Source organism: Equus quagga, chromosome 19 (assembly GCF_021613505.1).
Source record: "Equus quagga isolate Etosha38 chromosome 19, UCLA_HA_Equagga_1.0, whole genome shotgun sequence".
Classification (NCBI taxonomy): domain Eukaryota; kingdom Metazoa; phylum Chordata; class Mammalia; order Perissodactyla; family Equidae; genus Equus; species Equus quagga.
The window spans coordinates 23,078,904-23,099,022 of record NC_060285.1 but is presented as its reverse complement, the minus strand read 5'-3'; the positions used below and the strand labels follow the sequence as shown (position 1 = coordinate 23,099,022).

Genomic DNA, 20,119 nt, shown 5'->3' with positions numbered 1-20,119 from the left:
GCAAAATGTTAAAACCTGGCAACTCTAGATGAAGTATATATTTGTACTATTTTTGCATCTTTTCTGTAAATTTGCAATTATTTCAAAATTTAAAAAATAATTATAATTAAAGGAGGAGACACAGGGCCATTCCTTGTACTGCAGTTTCTTAATGAACCCTTCCTAATGATCCAGATGCTTACAAGGGCCACCAGAAAAAGGGTGTGTTAGTCTTTGGATTAGGAGTGGCTGTTACATAGACACAACCCTGCTAACTACTAACTACTGCTAGAAAAAGTGGCTTTAAATCAACTAATCCAAAAGCTAAATCATTTTTTATACCTGACGGCTGCATTTTACTAATGTATATCTAAGGGCCATATATAATAGGTTTACTCATTGTTTCCTGGTCAGTTTCATTGTTACCTCCAAGAATGTTCATCAGGAAGCTACACTGTTATCTAGATATAAACAGAATCTATTCCAATATGTCTACACTGCGTGAGGATGAGACTAGGCACTCATCCCTGAATGACTCTCTGTATGCTCCTCTACCTTTCTCAGTCCTAGGCATCTGGGTAGCGTCATGAGATTAATTCTAGCTCAAAGAACATGAGCAGAAGTGATGTATCACTTTCACTCTGAGGCAGCTGAAAGAGGGTGTGCCTTTTCCTTGTTCCATCTCTTCACCTTTGGCCAAACCTGTAGCAGTCACGTGTTGAGAAGGCAGAGCTAAAACTAAAAGATGAAAGCACCTTTGATCCCTGAGTTGCCACTTGGAGGAGAGCTCCATGGAGAAGCACCTAATCAGCACCAAACTCTATGGGAGCAAGAAGTAAACTTTCATTGTGTTATATTGTTAAGATTTGGGGTTAATTTTTTAATTTAAGATAGCCATAGCTGCTTTCCATTCCTCTTTCTCTTCTCCCTCTGTTACCTTTTCTTTTCTTTAAAAAATATTGATTGTGGTGCTGGCCCCGTGGCTGAGTGGTTAAGTTCGTGCACTCTGCTGCAGGGGGCCCAGTGTTTCATTGGTTCGAATCCTGGGCATGGACATGGTACTGCTCATCAAACCACGCTGAGGCAGCATCCCACATGCCACAACTAGAAGGACCCACAATGAAGAATATACAACTATGTACCTGGGGGCTTTGGGGAGACAAAGGAAAAAAATTAAAAAATCTTTAAAAAAAAAAAGAATTGACAATTTCAAAAGTATTTAAAAAAATATTGATTGGTTTCTTTTCTTTAATTTCTTAGTTTCTTTTTCTTCACTTCAGGCTAACAGAGCCAAGGGGACCTGCAAGGTTGATGCCTAAGAGGCAGCCAGCAGGATTGGGAAGTTGGTTACAAACAAGGGAAATGAGCAAATAAGAGACAATATACTGAAGATAATGAAAACCAGTTTTATCTCTGTCAAGGAAAGGAATTACAAACATGGAATGAAAAAAAGGCTAGGATAAATTCTCTGGTATTCTGATTTGGAATTGGAGGTATTAGTGTGAACTCATAGTTTTTAAAAGAAGAAAATAGACAGATGATAGATAAGACAGATTTAAATGTATATGTGTGTATACGTAAATCTGCTGAGAGAGCCTAGAAGCACTAACACCTTGGAGCAATGAGAATATTTTTTCCCCAGATCTTGGTTTCTGCATGCTATACTCCTCTAAACAGAACCAGAGCTCTTTGGAGAAATGGCTGATTCCATGGCTGGGGTAGAAAAAGTAATAAGGGGAGCGTGGGACATCTTGCTAGACCGGAAAGTACCAAAGTGTTCAAAAAATGAAGAGGATTTGTCTAAAGAATACAGGATCAGTTTAAAGGGGTTCCCACTGGCCAAATCTGAGAAAATATAAGAATCAAAAGAAATTATGCTAGTGTTAGATTATAACTCATCAAATAAAATAGGAATCCACTCGTTCATACTGATATAAATAAATGAAGAATAAATAAATGAGGACAAAGGGAAGTGCTTCTTTACAGTAGAATACTAATAAATGTAGAACTGACAGAGTTAAAAAAAATCACCATTTGGCAATTATCACAATAATAATTGATTCACGCAATGATCATTGATACAAGCGAAAATTAGTGGGTGAGAGTTTGTTGAAGAACAGAATATTTATGCAGTCTCAAAGTATCTCCTCACAAATAACTTATTAATTACAGATAAAAATACTAACTTTACAATGAAGTCACCTGGCAAATACTACCTTGATCAAGTGATCAAAGTTCACCTCAACAGTAAAAGGACCAATAAATATCACGTGACTTCTGACAGGACACTCTGAAAAGAACAAAGGATCATTTCTATGATATTCCTGCTCTAAATGCATCCTCTAAATCTAATTGGGAGAAAACATCAGAGAAATCCAGATTGAGTGACATGCTCCAAGATAACTGTCTTGTATTCTTCAAAAATGTCAAGGTCATGAATGACAAAGAGAGATAGAACTGTTTCAGAATGAAGAAGATTAAAGAGACATGAAAATTAAATGCAGTGTGCTCCTGGACTGGACACTGGACTAGAAAAAAAGTATTTTTGGTTTGTTTTGATTTGTCTTTTGTTGTAAATGACATTGCTGAGAAATTTGGATAGGACTTATGAATTGGACGGTAGTGTTATATCAATGTTCATATCCTGATTTTGATGGTTGTGCTTTGTCTTTTAGGAAATACCTACAAGTATTTAGGAGTAACAAGGCATTGTGCATTTAACTTAACTCTCAATTGGTTCAGGAAAAATATGTGTGTGTATAGACATATAAGCGTATTTATGTGTGTATATATATAATCTATATATACTTATAAGAATATTTAATATGTGTGTATATCTCTACATGTATGTATAACAATAGATAGGAGAGACAGAACCATAAAGCACACGTGGCAAAATATTAACAATTGGGGAAACTGACTGAAGGATATATAGAAGTTCTTTGTACTATTCTTGCATCTTTTCTGTAAATTTATTATTTATTTATTTATTTATTTATTTTTAAAGATTTTATTTTTTCCTTTTTCTCCGCAAAGCCACCCAGTACATAGTTGTATATTCTTCGTTGTGGGTCCTTCTAGTTGTGGCATGTGGGACGCTGCCTCAGCGTGGTTTGATGAGCAGTGCCATGTCCGCGCCCAGGATTCAAACCAACGAAACACTGGGCCGCCTGCAGCAGAGCGCGTGAACTTAACTACTCGGCCACGGGGCCAGCCCCTGTAAGTTTAAAATTACTTCAAAATTAACAGAAGTAAACTAGAAAATATGAAAAATAAGATATCAAGAATTTTACCATAAAGGATGAAAGCTAATCCTGTGGGGGTAAAGGAGATTCCTGGGAAGAGAATGTAAAGGAAGAGAGGCCAAAGACAGAACTTTGGAAATATTCACAGTGCCATAAAGTAGGTGTCCAATAGATATTAGATAATTTAAAAAGAGATAGCCTAGACTAACCTAGCTATTACATTGTGGGCGTTTTTGTTTTGTTTGTTTTTTGTGAGGAAGAGTGGCCCTGAGCTAACATCTGCGACAATCTTCCTCTACCTCTACACCCACAGCGTGGCTTGACAAGCAGTGCTACGTCCGCGCCCAGCATCCGAACGAACCTGCAAACCCTGGGCGGCCAAAGCAGAGCACGCAAACTTAACCACTATGCCACCAGGCTGGCCCCCAACGATTACATTGTTTTTTAAAATTATTGTACTAAGATACTTCTATTTTTCCTAGACATATTTGAACTACCATACTACATTAGCCATCGTAACACTTGAAGCATGCCTCTGACTTTTTTTCAATTACTCTTGAATTCATCGTGTTAAGGCAAAATCTGAAATGTTTCAACAGTTTTTAAAAATATGTGATGTTACTTTCCCTTGTTACTATTTTTTTAATGATATTCTTAGAGTGAATGTTATTCCAAAAACTTTTAGATTGTCTAGATTACTATTACATAAAGCAGTTTCAATACATATTGGCAAATGGACAAGAAAGTAGGATGCTTAGATACTTCCTGAAAGATTAGACCTAACTGGGAGATTGTCTTAACAGAAAAATGACGACTACAAGTAGCAAACAGGACTAGCGCATGGCAGCACCACTTGTCAAGCCATGCTGTGGCAGGTGACCCACATAGAAAGTCGAGGAAGATGGGCATGAACGTTGGCTCAGGGACAGTCTTCCTCAGCAAAAAAAGAGGATTGATGGCAGATGTTATCTCAGGGCTAATCTTTCTCAAAGAAAAAAGGAAAGAAAAAGAAATTCTTAATGTTTAAGACTGAAGCTTGTCCACATAGTTCAGAAGGAGATTCAATTATGTAATAAAAATTATGAAAATGGTAGTACATAAAGACAATTCAGGCTGAGTACAATTTGTTTGAAAGACAGTAGTAATACTGGAATAAATAATATTGTTCTAGTGCAAGAACATAATATAAGGAATCTTGGACTCCACCAAAGTGCAAAGAATGTATCAAAACTTAGTTCTAAGAGTAATTACACTTTCATTTACACAGACGTCAGGTGTTTAATCATATTTTTTTAAAAAATAGAATATTAGTTCCTAAACTTCAGCCACACCATGTAAACAATGAAGTGAATAATATTGTTCATTTAGTTCAGACATCTAATCTGATCATTCAAACACACAGGAAAAGTTATTCTGACCCATAATCTGCCCTGGGTAAGTAAATCAGATGGTCGACAAAACTCTGCTTTGATTTTTATTTTGTCCTGCTTTATAATTTAAATGCGGGGTGATTTAAATATTTTTCAAAGTTGACATTCTTGAAATCAAAAGAGGAAAAATACTGTATCTTTTCCACAATGTTTCAAAGCAGCACAGATTATAGAAAATTTAAGTAATTGCTAGTGTTATGTAGGTTAATTGCAATTGTGTAAAAGTCAGCAATATTCATGTTCTCTCAGAGGAAGAAATCAGTCAGTTAATTCCAGTAATGTTTGAAACTACAGCTCTGTAAAAAATATGTTTGATTCCCTGAAGCTATTCCTTCTCAACTGACTACCTTCCAAGTCTAGAGATATAATAATAGAATTCAAAAATTTTCCCTGAAGTTTCATTACATTTGAAAATTTTATTTATTTATTTATTTTGAGGAAGATCAGCCCTGAGCTGACATCTGCTGCCAATCCTCCTCTTTTTTGCTGAGGAAGACTGGCCCTGAGCTAACATACGTGCCCATCCTCCTCTACTTTATATGTGGGACACCTGCCACAGCATGGCTTGCCAAGAGGTGTGTAAGTCCATACCCGGGACCTGAACTGAAGAACCCCAGGCTGCCAAAGTGGAACATGTGAACTTAACCGCTGCGCCACCAGGCCAGCCCCTATAGTCATTATTTTTCATATTTTCTATTCTTCCTCAGGTCTATATATTTCTCCCTAAAATTTCCTCTCTATTACCAAGCCCACGGCTATATGTCCATCTTTAAGCAGCTGATATTCTCCTCTCTCTTTTGACACATCTCTTACCTCATTAAGAAGTTACCCCATTTCGTATGGTGTGCTGATGGCCTACACCACAGCCCCGCACCTTGTTCTTGCGTGTGAAAGTGCAGCTGGAAGTAAACGAGATCAGCAGGATTCCTTTCTAGTAACTGAGCACTTTCTATCCACGGCAAACCAGGTCATTCAGGATATTGTCTCAGTTTACAGATGGAAAACTGATGTCAGGCTCATTCTCTAGGCTAATGTCTATCTTTGAATTCCTTAGGTCTGCATTTCCTAAACCGGGCTGTTGATAAGAATCACCTGGGGAGCTTTTGAAAGTGGTGGATTCCAGGACTCCTTATCAGACTTAGTAAGCATCATCTTTTGAAGCCTGAGAACACTGGTGTCTAAAAAACTCCTCAAGGGCCAGCCTAGTGGCATAGTGGTTAAGTTTGTGCACTCCGATTCAACAGCCTGGGGTTCACAAATTCAGATCTCAGGCATGGACCTACACACCACTCATCAAGCCATGCTGCGGTGGTGGCCCACATACCAAATAGAGGAAGACTGGCACAGGCGTTAGCTCAGCAACAATCTTCCTCACCAAATAAAATAAAATAAAATAAAAAGCTCCTCAAGAGCTTTGATGAGAAACCAGATTTGGGAACCTCTAACTTGTGACGGTCAGGCCTCACTTAAAATCTGTCAGAGTGATAGACTGTAATCATTGAGTGACTAAAGTTGCCACATATGAGTATACCTTCTATGTGGACTATTTTAGGGTCTGCATTTCCAGGCCTGCCTCTCCTCTCTGGGCCAAAGCATATTGTATGGTTTTAATTGCAGACAGAAGGAAATTTCAAGATGTAAAACGTTAAAGGCTGGGTAAAAGGATTCACCTGCCTTTTATTCTTGAATAAAAAATACAATGTCCCTGAACATGCAGGTAAAACTTTCAGTTTTCAGCCCCCTGCACAAAGGTGGGTGACTTCAAGAGTCTGAACCCAGGCCTCAGAGCTGGGGCTGCTCTCTTAGGATGCACTTTGGTAAAGGGGTCGCCCCTAGTCTTACAGCCAAGGTACTGTAGGCTCAACCTAGGATACCCTTCCAAAGAGGAAGGGGCATGGTTTGACCTTTTAAAACTTTCCAGAATGGAAATGACGGCCCCATGGTGACATCTATTTTATCTTATTTCAAATACAAAGAGACAAATTTCACCCTACTCTATTTATGGAGACATGCAAAAACAAACATATAAGATTTATAATCATAAAAGACAATAACTAAGCAGATGTTACTCTTTTTTTCCTCAGAGCAGATATGAAAAGAGACTTTAGTTTCCCTTGCATAATTCATTATATCCCTCTATTATGGCTGTGCTAGAAATTATTTAGGGATTTTCTTGTGATTCCCCGTGACAGGGATGATCCTCAAATCCACAAGTGCAGACTGGACCTCTAGCTCTAAGGTTACAAATGTTTGTTGGAAATTTCCACTTGAATGTCCTACCTCTCTACCATCTCAAATTCTAACTGTTTATCACCAAAATAGGTTCTGGGTTAGGACTAGCCACAAGGGAAATTTGTGCAAGGTTTCAAAGGCAGAGGTGAAGCGGCAGTCATTACATTCTGAAGGTCAGTAGAGGACGTAAGGCTCTGCAGCAACTCAGGCACATTGTTGCTGATCTGCTGGCTCTCCTTGGAGTGGGGTAGTGGCCAGGTGTGGAGCTCTTTCAGCAACTCCTGGACCTTCTTCAGTTTCTCTGAGTCCTGGGCCAGATGTATGCACAGCAATGTGGCTCTTATAAGCACCTGCACCATAGCTTCTGCAGGTACCTGCATCATCAAGGTTGTAGGTGGTAAGAGACAGATGCATGGTCTGGTTTATCCTCATGAGATCCAAACTTTGAGAGTTCCAGTTTGTCCCTGCTCACCCCCACTTCATGTCCAGCTTTCCTACCTGACCATAAGCTCTATCAATTTATAGCAATTTCAGGTCCAACCCCAGACAAAGAGGCAACTTGTCCAGCTCCCACAACTTCATAAGGCCTAATCCCTAAAATAAATGTCTTATTCCATATGACTCAGTGGTTATGCTTCTCTGGTCAAACTCTTCTATGGACAACGGTATTGGAAGTAACTCCAGGAGAACCAAACCTTAAGAATGGGTTCTCTGACTTTGTTCTGGGTTATCTAATCTGATTGGATTTAAAGGTGCTGATGACCAGTTGTCAATGATAAAGGTGACACTTGTTATCTATGGCATGCATTAGCAAAAACAGTTTCTTAAACGATCACCTGTGACACCTGTAATCAATTGCCTAAATAAGGCAAGGCTTTGGGTGACCCAGTAGATGTTTCCATAGAATACTTAAGTGAAAATAAGGAATACAGTGGGGTTGTTTGGTTTATCCTAATTATGTTGGATAACTGGGGGAAAGGAAATGATGAGCTTAGGGCTTCAAGTTCTCAGTTCAATCAAGATGAGATAAAGGACCAGAAAGTTTATATGACTACCTTCCTGTATCTGCAAGGCTGTAATTTCTAAAAACCAAACCCAAAATCTAATCCCGAATTACAATTCAATTGAATTCCCAATCCTGTGGGTCTCATGATAAAGTTAGAGCATTTTTTTTTTCTTTTTTGGAGCAGCAGTGAGACCCTGAATATTGGAATGGGAACATACAGGGTCAGATTCTGACGACACTGGGTTCATGAACCCTTAGATTCTGCTGAGCCTTCTTTGCTAGCAAAAACAGCTCTTCCTTCCTTGCCTGAAAAACTTAGTCTCTCCTTACTTGTAAAGCTTCTAAATGGCCTCCCCTGAAGAAGTTGCCTTGATGGGTCTGCTGATCGTCCTCTCGACTGTAGTCAACACCTCCCATTGCTTCTAGATCCCCATGCAGGAGATCCTAGAGACTAAGAGAAAAAATGTGCAAAATTTATATTGGCAGAAACCTGGGCAACATGTAATGGGGATGGGAACTAAGAATGTTGGGTTGGGGAGGTGATAGTCAGCCTCTAGGATGGCCCCAATGATTCCCGCCACCCTTCCCACATCGTGTTGCAATTGGTCTGTGTGACCAATAAAATACAGTAGAAGTGATGGTGTGTCCCTTCTGAGATTAGGTTATAAAGGGCACAGCAGCTTCTCTCTTGGTTGCTGTCTTTCTTTCCTGAATTACTCACTCTGGGGAAGACATGTCAGAGCAGCCATATGAAGAGGCCCGCATGACGAAGAACTGAAGCATCCTGCCAATGGCCAAGTTAGTGAGCTTGGAAGCAGATCCTCCAGCCCCAGAGACTGCAGTCCCAGTCAACAGCTTGACTACAACCCCATGACAGACCCTGAGCCAGACCACCCAGCTGAGCCACTCCCAGATTCCTGACCCTCAAAAAATGTGAGATAAGTGTTGTTTTATGTTCTTAAATTTTGGGGTAATTTGATAAGTAGTGATAACTAAGATAGGATAGAAGAAATATAATTATAGGTCAAGCCAAATTTATTAATATGCTTACAGTAAACAGAGTGTCTCAATCCATTGTTTTAGCTCAAATTGCTGAGAGTAACTCTAACAGTTTGGCTGAAATTTAAATTCAATAGTGGCTTATAATAAATGAAATTAAAATGCCAGCCTTCCTTGGTATACTGAATAGGAAGGTATTGACAAAGACTCTCTCCTTGACCAAACCTTAGTTAGGCTCCTCGGAGCCCCTTTCAACTAGGCCCATCCTTGGGCAAGTCTTTCAAGAGCCCAAGTGTAGTAAAAATTCTGTCAAGTTGGTTTAGCCAGAATCCCCCTAACCCGGATATGTGATCACCCTCAATACCTGATCAAATTCCTCATTCCGCAAGTAATATCTGATCACCCTGGCCCGCCTTCAGCAAGAATCCTGTTAGGTCAATTTAGTGAGAATTATCCTACCTTCTTAGTAACTTCCCATCCACTGACCCCCTCCCCAACTCTGTTCCTTGGCTAATCCCCATTTTTAGACATTATTTCATTAAGTCTTCATAAACTCTGTAAGATAAGTATTACTCCCATCCAGGACCAGCTACATAATTTGCAGGGCCTAGTGCAAAATGAAAAATGCAAGCCCTCTTATTCATAAATTATTAAGAATTTCAAAACAGTGACAACAGAGCATTAAACCAAGCTTAAGTTCCCTGTGTAACTGCACAGGCAGCAAGCCCATGAGGCTGACCCTGCTTCCATCTCACCTTTAAGAAACAAGTTCCTAGAGATAAGTAAATTCCCAAGGTTACTTTATCAAGAGCTGGGGAAATGTCAGAGCCAGAATTCTAACAGAGGTTTGACCCCTTCTAAATTCTCCCCAATTTTACTAGGCCCTTTTCTGTTGAACTGAATCTAATGAAAATTTTCTAAATTTATTAAACACACAAAATCTGCAGCCAGTCACTTTCACTCTGTTCAGCCCTGTACCCCCAGGTGTTAAAAAGCATTTATTGAATGGTTTTTTTTTTTGGAAGATTAGCCCTGAGCTAACATCCGTGCCCATCTTCCTCTATTTTATATATGGGACGCCTACCATAGCATGGCTTGCCAAGCGGTGCCATGTCTCTACCCAGATCTGGGCCTGGGAACCCGCGGCCTCTGAAGCAGAACCTGCGAACTTAACCGCTGCGCAACCCGGCCAGCTCCTATTGAACGTTTTAATGTTGTATAAACTATTGTAAGGAAGTAGCAACCTGTCTTGTCTATCTGACGAGTTCTTGCTGCACATATCCTTTTAAAATACTCTCCTGCAGTCTGATGGAAAATGCAGACATATCTATGTGTAATGTCAATGGATAGAAGTTTTTTAAAAAGTAACGTAGGGACAGAGGTCGTGACACAAAATACTGCAGTGACATTCTAGTGACAACACTGAAATAATATATCATCAAGCATTGGGGTATTTGTTTTAAATGACTACTATACTGCGACTCATTTAGACGGAAAGCACTAAAGCGACGGCTTCAAGGAGAGGCTCTTGAAGGTGAAGGGACAAAAAGAGGAGGTCACAAGGACAAGCCGACATCACTCAAAGACCTGGCCCTGAACGCGCGCCTGCGCAGAAGAATCCTCCTGCGCAGAAGCCGGGCCGGAAGGGCTGGGGCGAGCGGGGGCGGGGATAGGGTTGCTAGGAGAACGCGATGACGCTACGGCCTCCGCGCTCTTCCCCGCCAATGGGTGCCGCCGGCCTGTAGCAACGTGCTGTGTGCGTCACGCTGACGAGGCGCGAAGGGCACAGACCTAGGGCCCGGGAGGACGTTCGGCCTCTGTGAGCCGCAGCCTTCCGTGGGAGCGGGTGTGTTCGCCATCTTAGGGAGTGAGTGTGGCTGGCCTTCCCCGCAGTGGGTGCGGGGAGCGGAGCGCGGAGTCCCCGTGGGGCGCTGCTTTGGCCATAGGCCTGGTCGGCCTCCTCCCTGGGGGAGGCCGTCGTGACCTCCTCAAGGGCGCGGAGGCGGGAAGAAGGCAGGCCCGGTCGGGGTCCCCGGTGCTGGTGACTTTGGCCGACCTGACGGTCCCCTTGGCCTGTCCTCTGACCGCCGCTCGCTCTTCCCCCAGGAGGATGTTCTCGTCCGTGGCCCATCTGGCGCGGGCGAACCCGTTCAATGCGCCCCACCTGCAGCTGGTGCACGATGGCCTCGCGGGGCCCCGAAGCAGCCCCGCCGGGCCCCCCGGCCCGCCCCGCCGCTCCCGCAACCTGGCAGCCGCCGCTGTGGAAGGTGAGGTCAGCCCCTGGCCCGCTCGGTCGTGGTGTCCCCTCGTGGTCGGCTCGGCCTTCGCGGCCTGGGCCCCGCCTGGAGGACGGGGAAGGACGCGCCCGGTTCCTTGCCCGAAGATGTCAGCCCTTTCCGCCCTAGGCCGGTGTCCGATCCGCGGCCCTCCCTCAAGGGCGTGGACCCGCTTAGGGACAGCTCCCTCCGTGACCTCCACGACCTCGAGGGAGTAGAGGCATGGAGGCCTGACTGGCTCCTTATCTTCTCCGCCCTGGGCGTCTTGGTCAGCAGACTGGGTGTTGGGTAACGTGTCCTTAACCACTGGCTGCAGTTCTAACTATATTCTCTGTTCTTTGATTTGACTTTAATTTTCTTATTAAAATACTTCTTCCTCCCTTAAGTATTCCCGAATATTAGTTGACATAAGGTATGTGAGATTAACTGGGTCTCTTGTTTTAATGCGATTGGTGGAGGGGGCGACTTGCAGCCCTAGAAAGGAGATGATAATTGAGAGGGATCCCTTTGGTCTTACCTCTCGGGCTTCTTGGTGGTTAGACCCAACTTTAACAACTGTATGCATTTTAAATCCCAGTGGAGTGTGTGTATAGAGAAAGTAGAGACCGACTTACAGGAATCCTGAAAATGTTATCTATATTGTGCCTGTAAAATACAGTGTTTAAAAATCACTTACGTGTTTCTGTTTATGTCTTTAGTGTGGGTAAAAAAATCTTTACACTTGAGCTATCATTCCATCCTTCAATTTAGAAAGTTAAAGCTAACGTCATTTTTGTAGTAAAGGTACTTGACTCCAGGAATTTATCTAGTTTTATGCTGTGGAGATCCTTAAGTGGGGATAGTGTTGGTTAGTGGCTGGGGGAAACTTAGAAGTTTGCAGGCTTTTACTTGTCAAGTGCTCTTTCCGAGTTTGATTTGAACTCTGAATGTTCTAATCAGTGGTTAATAATTTGAAGTTTGATTTTAATTGGAAGAGCCATTAATGTTGTAGAGAACTTTTTATTAATATGGCAAGATGAGCTAGCTAGTATCTCACAGATAGAACCTTCATAATCTTTAAATGATTCTTTTGATCATGGCACTGAATTTCTTGTTGTTCGCACTAGGTGGAAAATCATTTTCAACTTAATTCTAAGCGGTGGCCCAGGCTGTTCAGTTGTGATAACTGTTTCATAGGGAAACAGTTCCCTTTCATTCCCAGGGCTTTAGTCATCTCTGAAGAAATACTTACTTGATTTTTTTTTTTTCTTCAATCAAACAGAGCAGTATAGCTGTGAATATGCATCTGGCAGATTCTTTATCCTTTGTGGACTTGGAGGAATTATTAGCTGTGGCACAACACATACAGCATTGGTTCCTCTAGATCTGGTTAAATGCAGAATGCAGGTTTGTTTTGCATGTTGGACTAAATAAAGCATATTGTCGAAGCATGGCTGTTAAGTTGTAAGATGTAGTCCTCTACTAACAAGCCGTGTGGAAACCTAACTATCCAGGAGGTAAGTTGATAACCAGTAACATGAGTTTTATATTAAAATGCATGGTGTGTCTTGTCTTATTACAGAGTACAGTTGTGAATATGGCTCCATGAAGTTTTATGCACTGTGTGGCTTTGGTGGGGTCTTAAGTTGTGGTCTGACACACACTGCTGTGGTTCCTCTGGATTTAGTGAAATGCCGGATGCAGGTTTGTATTGAGATGACAATGAACCTATCTTTCATGTGTGACTTAATTCCAAATAATCTTAAAGGACTTCACAAGTGAGAAGAATTGGCAGACATCACAACTGGTAGAAACTTTAATAGGAAACCAAACCCAAATTTCTTTAACTTAGGATCTTTATTTTAATTAGTGTTTTAAATCCAAGAAATGCCTCTTTAAAATAGTGTGGGTGGATTGTCACATCTCAGACTGTGACTGTAAATGGTTTTTTGCTGCTGGCCTCAATTCTGGCTAGAGTTTCTCTTTAAGGCCTACTAGTTCTTTATGCTCCAATAGTCATTTTACAAGCAGTTAAATGTCAACAGTGGGTAATCGTTCTTTGCGTATTATGTGCAGTAACTTCATGTCTCTTATTTAGATCAAGAGAGCACTATGTAGATTTAAAAAATACTCTCAGGGCCGGCTCAGTGGCCGAGTGGTTAAGTTCGCGCTCCGCGGCAGCAGCCCAGGTTTCAGATCCTGGGCGCGGACATGGCACCGTTCGTCAGGCCACGTTGGAGCGGCGTCCCACATCCCACAACTAGAAGGACCTGCAACTAAGATATACAACTGTGTACAGGGGGATTTGAGGAGATAAAGCAGGAAAAAAAAAAGATTGGCAACAGTTGTTAGCTCAGGTGCCAATCTTTACAAAAAAAAAATACTCTCAGTATCTTAGTATTAAACATTTGTGGGTATAGCTTCTTGTATATTTATTTACATAAAAGTTTTTTATAATTAGAATATTGTAATTAGTTTTATTGAAACGAAAGTAATCAAACGTCAAAAATTTATTTGTCCCAAACAGGATTAGAAGTCTACTTACGTAAAAGAGAAAGGAAGGTGAAATATTAGCAGGGAGAGGAAGGTGATGTATACCAGCCCTTGTAGTATTGGCAGAAATAGTGAGATAAGATTTTTTCTTTTCCCAATTGTTCATAGAGTGGATGTGAAGTATGCTTTTGCTAAACTTCTTATGCATGTCTCTTGAATTTAATTTCTTAAGTCAAAAGACAGATTCTCATTATATTGATGTACCTTTTTAATGTGTATTTAGTTTGTCTTAAGTTCACGTGACTTTATAACATCTTAATGGGTAGCATATATCAGGGATATACACTTACCTATTATTTAGGCAGTAGCTTTAAAACTAATTTTTTACAAGTGGTAGAAAGAGTTGGATGTTGAAAAATCTCTTTGAGTCAGTTTTATCGTGTATATTTGTAGGACTTTTACCTTTTCAACTAACCCTTCAAGACTTAAGTCTCACTGAAAGCTAGACCTTAATGTGCAAAGTTACATTTGCAGATAGAATGATGGATAGTCAGCTGATGTCATACAGTGACGTTGTATTCACCTAGCTTTTGTGTAGTTGCTGAAGTTTATTTTAGAACCAAAGGGAAAAACTAATAATAATGAAATTGTATATTTATGAGAAGTGTTAGCTCTTTGGTCCATCTAATTAGTTTTTTTTCTTCTTGTTTTATATAAAGGTGGACCCCCAAAAGTACAAAGGCATATTTAACGGATTCTCAGTTACGCTTAAAGAAGATGGTGTTCGTGGTTTGGCTAAAGGATGGGCTCCGACTTTCATTGGCTACTCCTTGCAGGGGCTCTGCAAGTTTGGCTTTTATGAGGTCTTCAAAGTCTTGTATAGCAACGTGCTCGGAGAGGTATGTCATTTAATTTTGAAATTGAAAATCCTAAGATTTCAACTTAAAGTTCAAGACCAAAAAAGATCTTAGATTTTTGTCTGTACCACCTTGTTTTAGAACTGAGGAAATGGTCTCAGAAAAGGTGAGCAACATGCTTCGAATCATAAGGCTGTTGTAGCAGAGACAGGATGAGAAAAAGAAAATGTATTTTGTTAGATTTCAGTGCTCTTTTTATTATCCTATGCTGCCTTTCCAAAAGTTGGATTTTGAATTTTTTAAAGAGAAAGACTCTGAGATTCCTTTGTGTAGTTCAAAGGCCAACTATACTTGGCACCTAGATGTTCAGAAAATAGTCACATTGTACTGTGGCTGATGAGGTTATGAGAGATGACATTCAATCTCCTATTGTGTGTGTTATCCATGGAGTGTGATAAAGCAGCGCTTACAGGCCGGCCGGCCGGCCAGGTGGTGAAGCAGTTAAGTGCGCACGTTCCGCTTCGGTTGCCAGGGGTTTGCTGGTTCGGATCCTGGGTGCGGACATGACGCCGCTTGGCAAGCCATGCTGTGGCAGGCGTCCCACGTATAAAGTAGAGGAAGATGGGCACGGATGTTAGCTCAGGGCTAATCTTCCTCCAAAAAAAAAAAAGAAAAGAAACACTTAAAATGTGTGAAATTTAACTGTTTCCTACAACTGTCCCTTTAAGTTAAATTGAAAACAGCTAATGCAACAGCAATTCATGTCCCTCCTTGTATTTTTCAATTAGGAGAACGCCTATGTCTGGCGCACATCACTATATTTGGCTGCCTCTGCCAGTGCTGAATTCTTTGCTGACATTGCCCTGGCTCCTATGGAAGCTACTAAGGTTCGAATTCAAACTCAACCGGGTTATGCCAACACTTTGAGAGATGCCGCTCCCAAAATGTATAAGGAAGAAGGCTTAAAAGCGTAAGTAAGCATCTGCCTGGATTTCTAGTGTAAAGATATTCATTTGAGGGAACTGCAGTTCTTAGCATTAAGCTCACCAGACCTTTTTTTTTTAAATTATTATGTTATGAAACTATTATGTCTTTTTAACTATTTAATTATTGTGTCTTTTTTTAAGTATTATAGTTATTTAACTATTGTATCTGTTTCTCCCTTACATAGAACATAAATTCCAGGGGCAAGGATAAGTTGGTACATGGCTTGAGCCCTGAATTAGGGATTTTTTGTAAAGTTATGAACCATTTGTCAGTCTACAAATGACTTGATATTTGACCTTAACATTTAATGTTAACTTTGGGGGGTGGGGACTTGTTAGAATTCTTGTCATCTGTGTTTTCAGTTAAGACTTTGTATAGTCAGACCACAACATGCTTCCTTAGATCCACCTTTGTGGGTGTTAGTCTTGAACTGTGTTCTACTTGTAAACTTCTTGTTTCTTGTAGTTCCGGTCAGAGAAACATCCAGCAACTTTTTTGGTTGTATAGTCAAAGGTGCTTGAGTCATTGGCATGTGAGATAAATATACCTGCATGTTAGTCTTATGTTCTGATAGAAATGACATGCAGTTGTGCTGTCATTTTTTTTTACTATCAGGACTCGACTGGTGTGCGGACACTTCTGTTAATGATGAAAATCTCTGTTAGGTGAATATATGCAGCTGAGTAAAATAAGTCTCCTGGTTTCCTAGATTCTACAAGGGGGTTGCTCCTCTCTGGATGAGACAGATACCGTACACCATGATGAAGTTCGCCTGCTTTGAACGTACTGTTGAAGCATTGTACAAGTTTGTGGTCCCCAAGCCCCGAAGTGAATGTTCAAAGCCAGAGCAGCTGGTTGTAACATTTGTGGCAGGTTACATAGGTATGAATTATTTAGAATACACTTGTCTAGGAATTAAGGAAAAATAATTGTTTCCATTATTGGCCTCTTTTGTGAGGAAGAAATATTCCAGAGAAGTTTTATCATCTCATAGCATTTTATATGCCCTTCAGGATTCATAAATACTTGCTAATTAGTTCCTAAAATGTTTTATGGTTTGCATGTCATGATTAAGCTTGGGAACGTATTGATTTTACTACTGCACCATTTGGTTTTAGTTCAGTTTTTCAAGAAAAAATTTTGGTTTTTTGGAGGAGGATTAGCCCAGAGTAACATCCGCTGCCAATCCTCTTTTTGCTGAGGAAGACTGGCCCTGAGCTAACATCCATGCCCATCTTCCTCTGCTTTATATGTGGGATGCCTATCATAGCGTGGTGTGCCAAGTGGTGCCATGTCTACACCCGGGATCCAAACTGGCGAACCCTGGGCCGCTGAAGCAGAACGTGCGCACTTAACTGCTGTGCCACTGGGCCGACCCCAAAGAACAAATTTTTAATACAAGAGAAAGTGTTGATTAAAATATGAATATAAAAACTTTTGAAGGGTTGTTCTGTTTTACATAGGGTGGACTACTTTGTAACCTTTTCAGTCTCTAAATCTGATTTTGGTTTTATAACTAAAAGAAAATTTTATTACTTAGTCATGAAAAGGTTATTGGCTATGATGTGAATTTTTTTTTTTAACTGCCCTCATTTGATCATTTGTCTTGACTTTTTTCAGCTGGAGTCTTCTGTGCAATTGTCTCTCACCCTGCTGACTCTGTGGTGTCTGTGTTGAATAAAGAGAAAGGGAGCAGTGCTTCTCAGGTCCTCCAGAGACTTGGATTTAAAGGTAAGATTTATTTTCCCCTCTAAAGAAAGAATAACCCTTTGGGGTATATTGCATTTTTCATTCATGTTTCATACTTGAACCAGGTGTGTGGAAGGGCCTCTTTGCCCGTATCATCATGATCGGCACTCTGACTGCGCTGCAGTGGTTCATCTACGACTCTGTGAAGGTGTACTTCAGGCTCCCCCGCCCTCCCCCGCCTGAGATGCCGGAGTCTCTGAAGAAGAAGCTTGGGTTAACTCAGTAGACAGATCACTGCAAATGTGGACTGAATCTGCTTGCTGATCAGTGTTGAGAAACGTGCAAAAGGAACTTTTATATATATTTGACAGTGTAGGAAATTGTCTATTCCTGGTATAATTACTGTAGTACTCTTGCCTAAAGCAAGAGTTTCAAACTTAATGTTGAAATAAACCCAGCTGTTCATGATTTGTCTTTGACTTGATAATTATTTTTAAAACAAGTTTTTAAAGATTTAACTCTAAAATGGAAAGAATTAAGTGCAAATTAAAACATCAAGGAAAAATGCAAACTAACCACTGTTGGTTGAATACTCTGATCCCTATTCATAATGTCCTATGTCTTAAGTTTTGTCACTCAAGGAGAGTTCCTATATTTTTAGGAAACATACCCTAAATTTTCAAAAGCTTAATTAAATTGTAGTTATTTAAATGCAGATAAATATTTGTTTGTGGTTATATTTTGACAAATTTAAGCCTATAATCAAATTTTTGCAACATGTACTATACTTTTCAAAATTTTAATGAGTTTGCTAATCTTTATTTGTAAAAGAAGGTAATCTAAATTAGGTTGATTCTTAGAATGATAGTTTTTAAAAGGACCAAAGCAATTGAAAGCTAAAAACCATTTCAGGTAACACTCGTCACACAAATCCGACTTTAAATTACGATAAACCTACCATAAACTATTTTCAGTTTTATTTTTAAGAAAGGTACCTGCTTGACAACTGAAGTAGGTAAATGCTGCCGGGAAGGCAGCTCTCTGGCATACTTGCGCATCTGAAATTTGGTTGTAGGTTTAAGCGCAAACTGATTTAAAAGCTCCTAGAAAGTAAGCCACTCTGTTTAGTTTTGACTTGTGTTTGGTTAGAAAATATAACAGCCCAATCTATAATATAGTTAATGTTTTCAAGCCTAATTATGTTTTACCTTGAGGCCTTTAGGTATAGTATCTGGGTAGGGTTGACAATCCCTGCATAAAGCATACAGATGGAGCCTCAGGGAAAAACTTTCAAGGAGTCTGATCAGGGAGAGATGTTTTAACTACAAACCCACATTAAGGTAGTGAACTCAGTGTACAAACCACATGCATCTAGTTGCATGTTAACTTCTCTATGTCATCATCACCTGGTCTTGTTTAAGGTTCCAATCTTGTTTTAACTGTGTTGCAGAGAGAAAAGAAAGGTTATGGGTCCAAGTGTAGGCCAAACTTAAAAGGTAAGAGCTCCAGTCTGAGCCCAAGTAGTTGCTGGTTATGGAAATTGGCATCACTAGTGTGTATTAGTTAATTGCTGTGAAACAAATCATCTGAAATGCAGTAGCATGAGCCAATGTCATTTCAAGCTTTCTGTGGTCAGGAATTCAGGGACACTCTACAGGATTCTTCTGGCTCTGAGTCTCGTGAAGTTGGATGGTAGTTCTGGGGTTATTGCCAAAGGTTTTTTCACTCATCTGAGCTGGAGAGATACTCTGAGCATCTCCCTGTTAGTGGCTTGTCTTTCCTCATGGTGGCTTCAGGGCAGCTGGACTTATTTCAAGGCTCCAAAGGGAACCAGGCAGAAGCTGGATCTTTAGGACTTAGCCTTGGAAGTCATAGCATCACGTTCACTGCTGTTAGTCACATCAGAAGACCAAATTGCAGCTTCAGGCAGAAGGAACATAGATGCCACCTCTTGGTGGAAGGAGGGCCAGTCACATCGTAAGAAGACTCCAGGATTGGATATATTTGTATGTTAGACCAACTCAAGAGTGGACTGGGGCTTTGAAAACTTCAGGGTATGCAGTTCAGCCAGCCTTCACTATGAGACAGATTTCCACTGCCAACCTCGTAGGATTCAAGTTTTGTTTTCAAGAGACAATAGGTTTTACTTGTGGGTATTGATATAAAGTATGATGTGTTCAGGCTGTCAAGAACTGCCTGTTATCTGTAGTTAGAGATGTATTTCAGAACTTTCTGAGAGAGAAAACCATTTCCTCTTCAAAATTCAAGTATAATGCCCATTTAAATTTTGTGAATACCCATTTCACATTTTAAAGTTTATTCATACTGAAAATAAAGATTCTAGTAAGGAAATTTTAATTACAGAGTTGTTTTATCACATTTGGTTTAATAAAATGTCAATCCATAAGGCAGAACCCAGTGGAATGAGTATATGTGACTAGTAGTTTAATTGAATTATCTCCTAATCCTGGGACAAAATAGCATTGCACAGTAGTTTCCAAAGGGATCAGGTGTAGTTCAAATTGTCTTTAAGAACAATTGAAACTGAGAAAGCTTGAGTTTTGCTGAATTATGCATACCTAGTGACATGTACAACAAAATTGAACAGAAAGAGAAGTAGCAGCCTAACCAAATCTCCATTGTCTGGAAGCTTTGCAAAATGTCTTAACCATATTTTAAAATGAGTTTAACATTTCTGTGACATCATTTTTTGGGGATAAATAATGTCCACAGTGTTCATAAAGTTTGGTGCATGGCAGCCTTGCTGCTAAATTAAGAGTTATGCACTGTTTGGCATAAGAAATTATATAATATTGTCTAAACAAGTTTTATTATTTATGAGATAAATCACAAAATAATTGTTAAAAATCTCAGATGCCACATGGTTAAGAAGCAAATTGATTTCAAACTGAGGAATCTGTAGTTCACAGTTGAATGCTGCACCTCT

The 20,119-nt window shown here is 40.3% G+C and overlaps 1 protein-coding gene and 1 non-coding gene across 4 annotated transcripts; both read left to right on the top strand.

The window, feature by feature from the left end:
* The first annotated feature begins 10,627 nt into the window (after positions 1–10,627).
* On the top strand, positions 10,628–17,640 carry SLC25A3 (solute carrier family 25 member 3). 3 transcript variants are annotated; one of them, XM_046646225.1, is made up of 8 exons: positions 10,628–10,758; positions 10,998–11,158; positions 12,729–12,850; positions 14,359–14,538; positions 15,285–15,466; positions 16,193–16,365; positions 17,104–17,214; positions 17,298–17,640. In XM_046646225.1, exons 2-8 carry the CDS (start codon positions 11,002–11,004, stop codon positions 17,456–17,458), a joined length of 1,086 nt encoding a protein of 361 aa, XP_046502181.1. In that variant the 5' UTR covers positions 10,628–10,758; positions 10,998–11,001; the 3' UTR covers positions 17,459–17,640. The 3 variants fall into 3 exon arrangements, with proteins under 3 accessions (XP_046502181.1, XP_046502178.1, XP_046502180.1); XM_046646222.1 differs by lacking the exon at positions 12,729–12,850 and adding an exon at positions 12,429–12,553; XM_046646224.1 differs by lacking the exon at positions 12,729–12,850 and adding an exon at positions 12,429–12,553 and having other exon boundaries at positions 10,678–10,737.
* LOC124230656 (small nucleolar RNA SNORA53) lies at positions 15,871–16,121 on the top strand. Its single transcript, XR_006886260.1, has one exon. It is a non-coding gene; the product is annotated as a small nucleolar RNA SNORA53 (small nucleolar RNA).
* Positions 17,641–20,119: the final 2,479 nt, after the last annotated feature.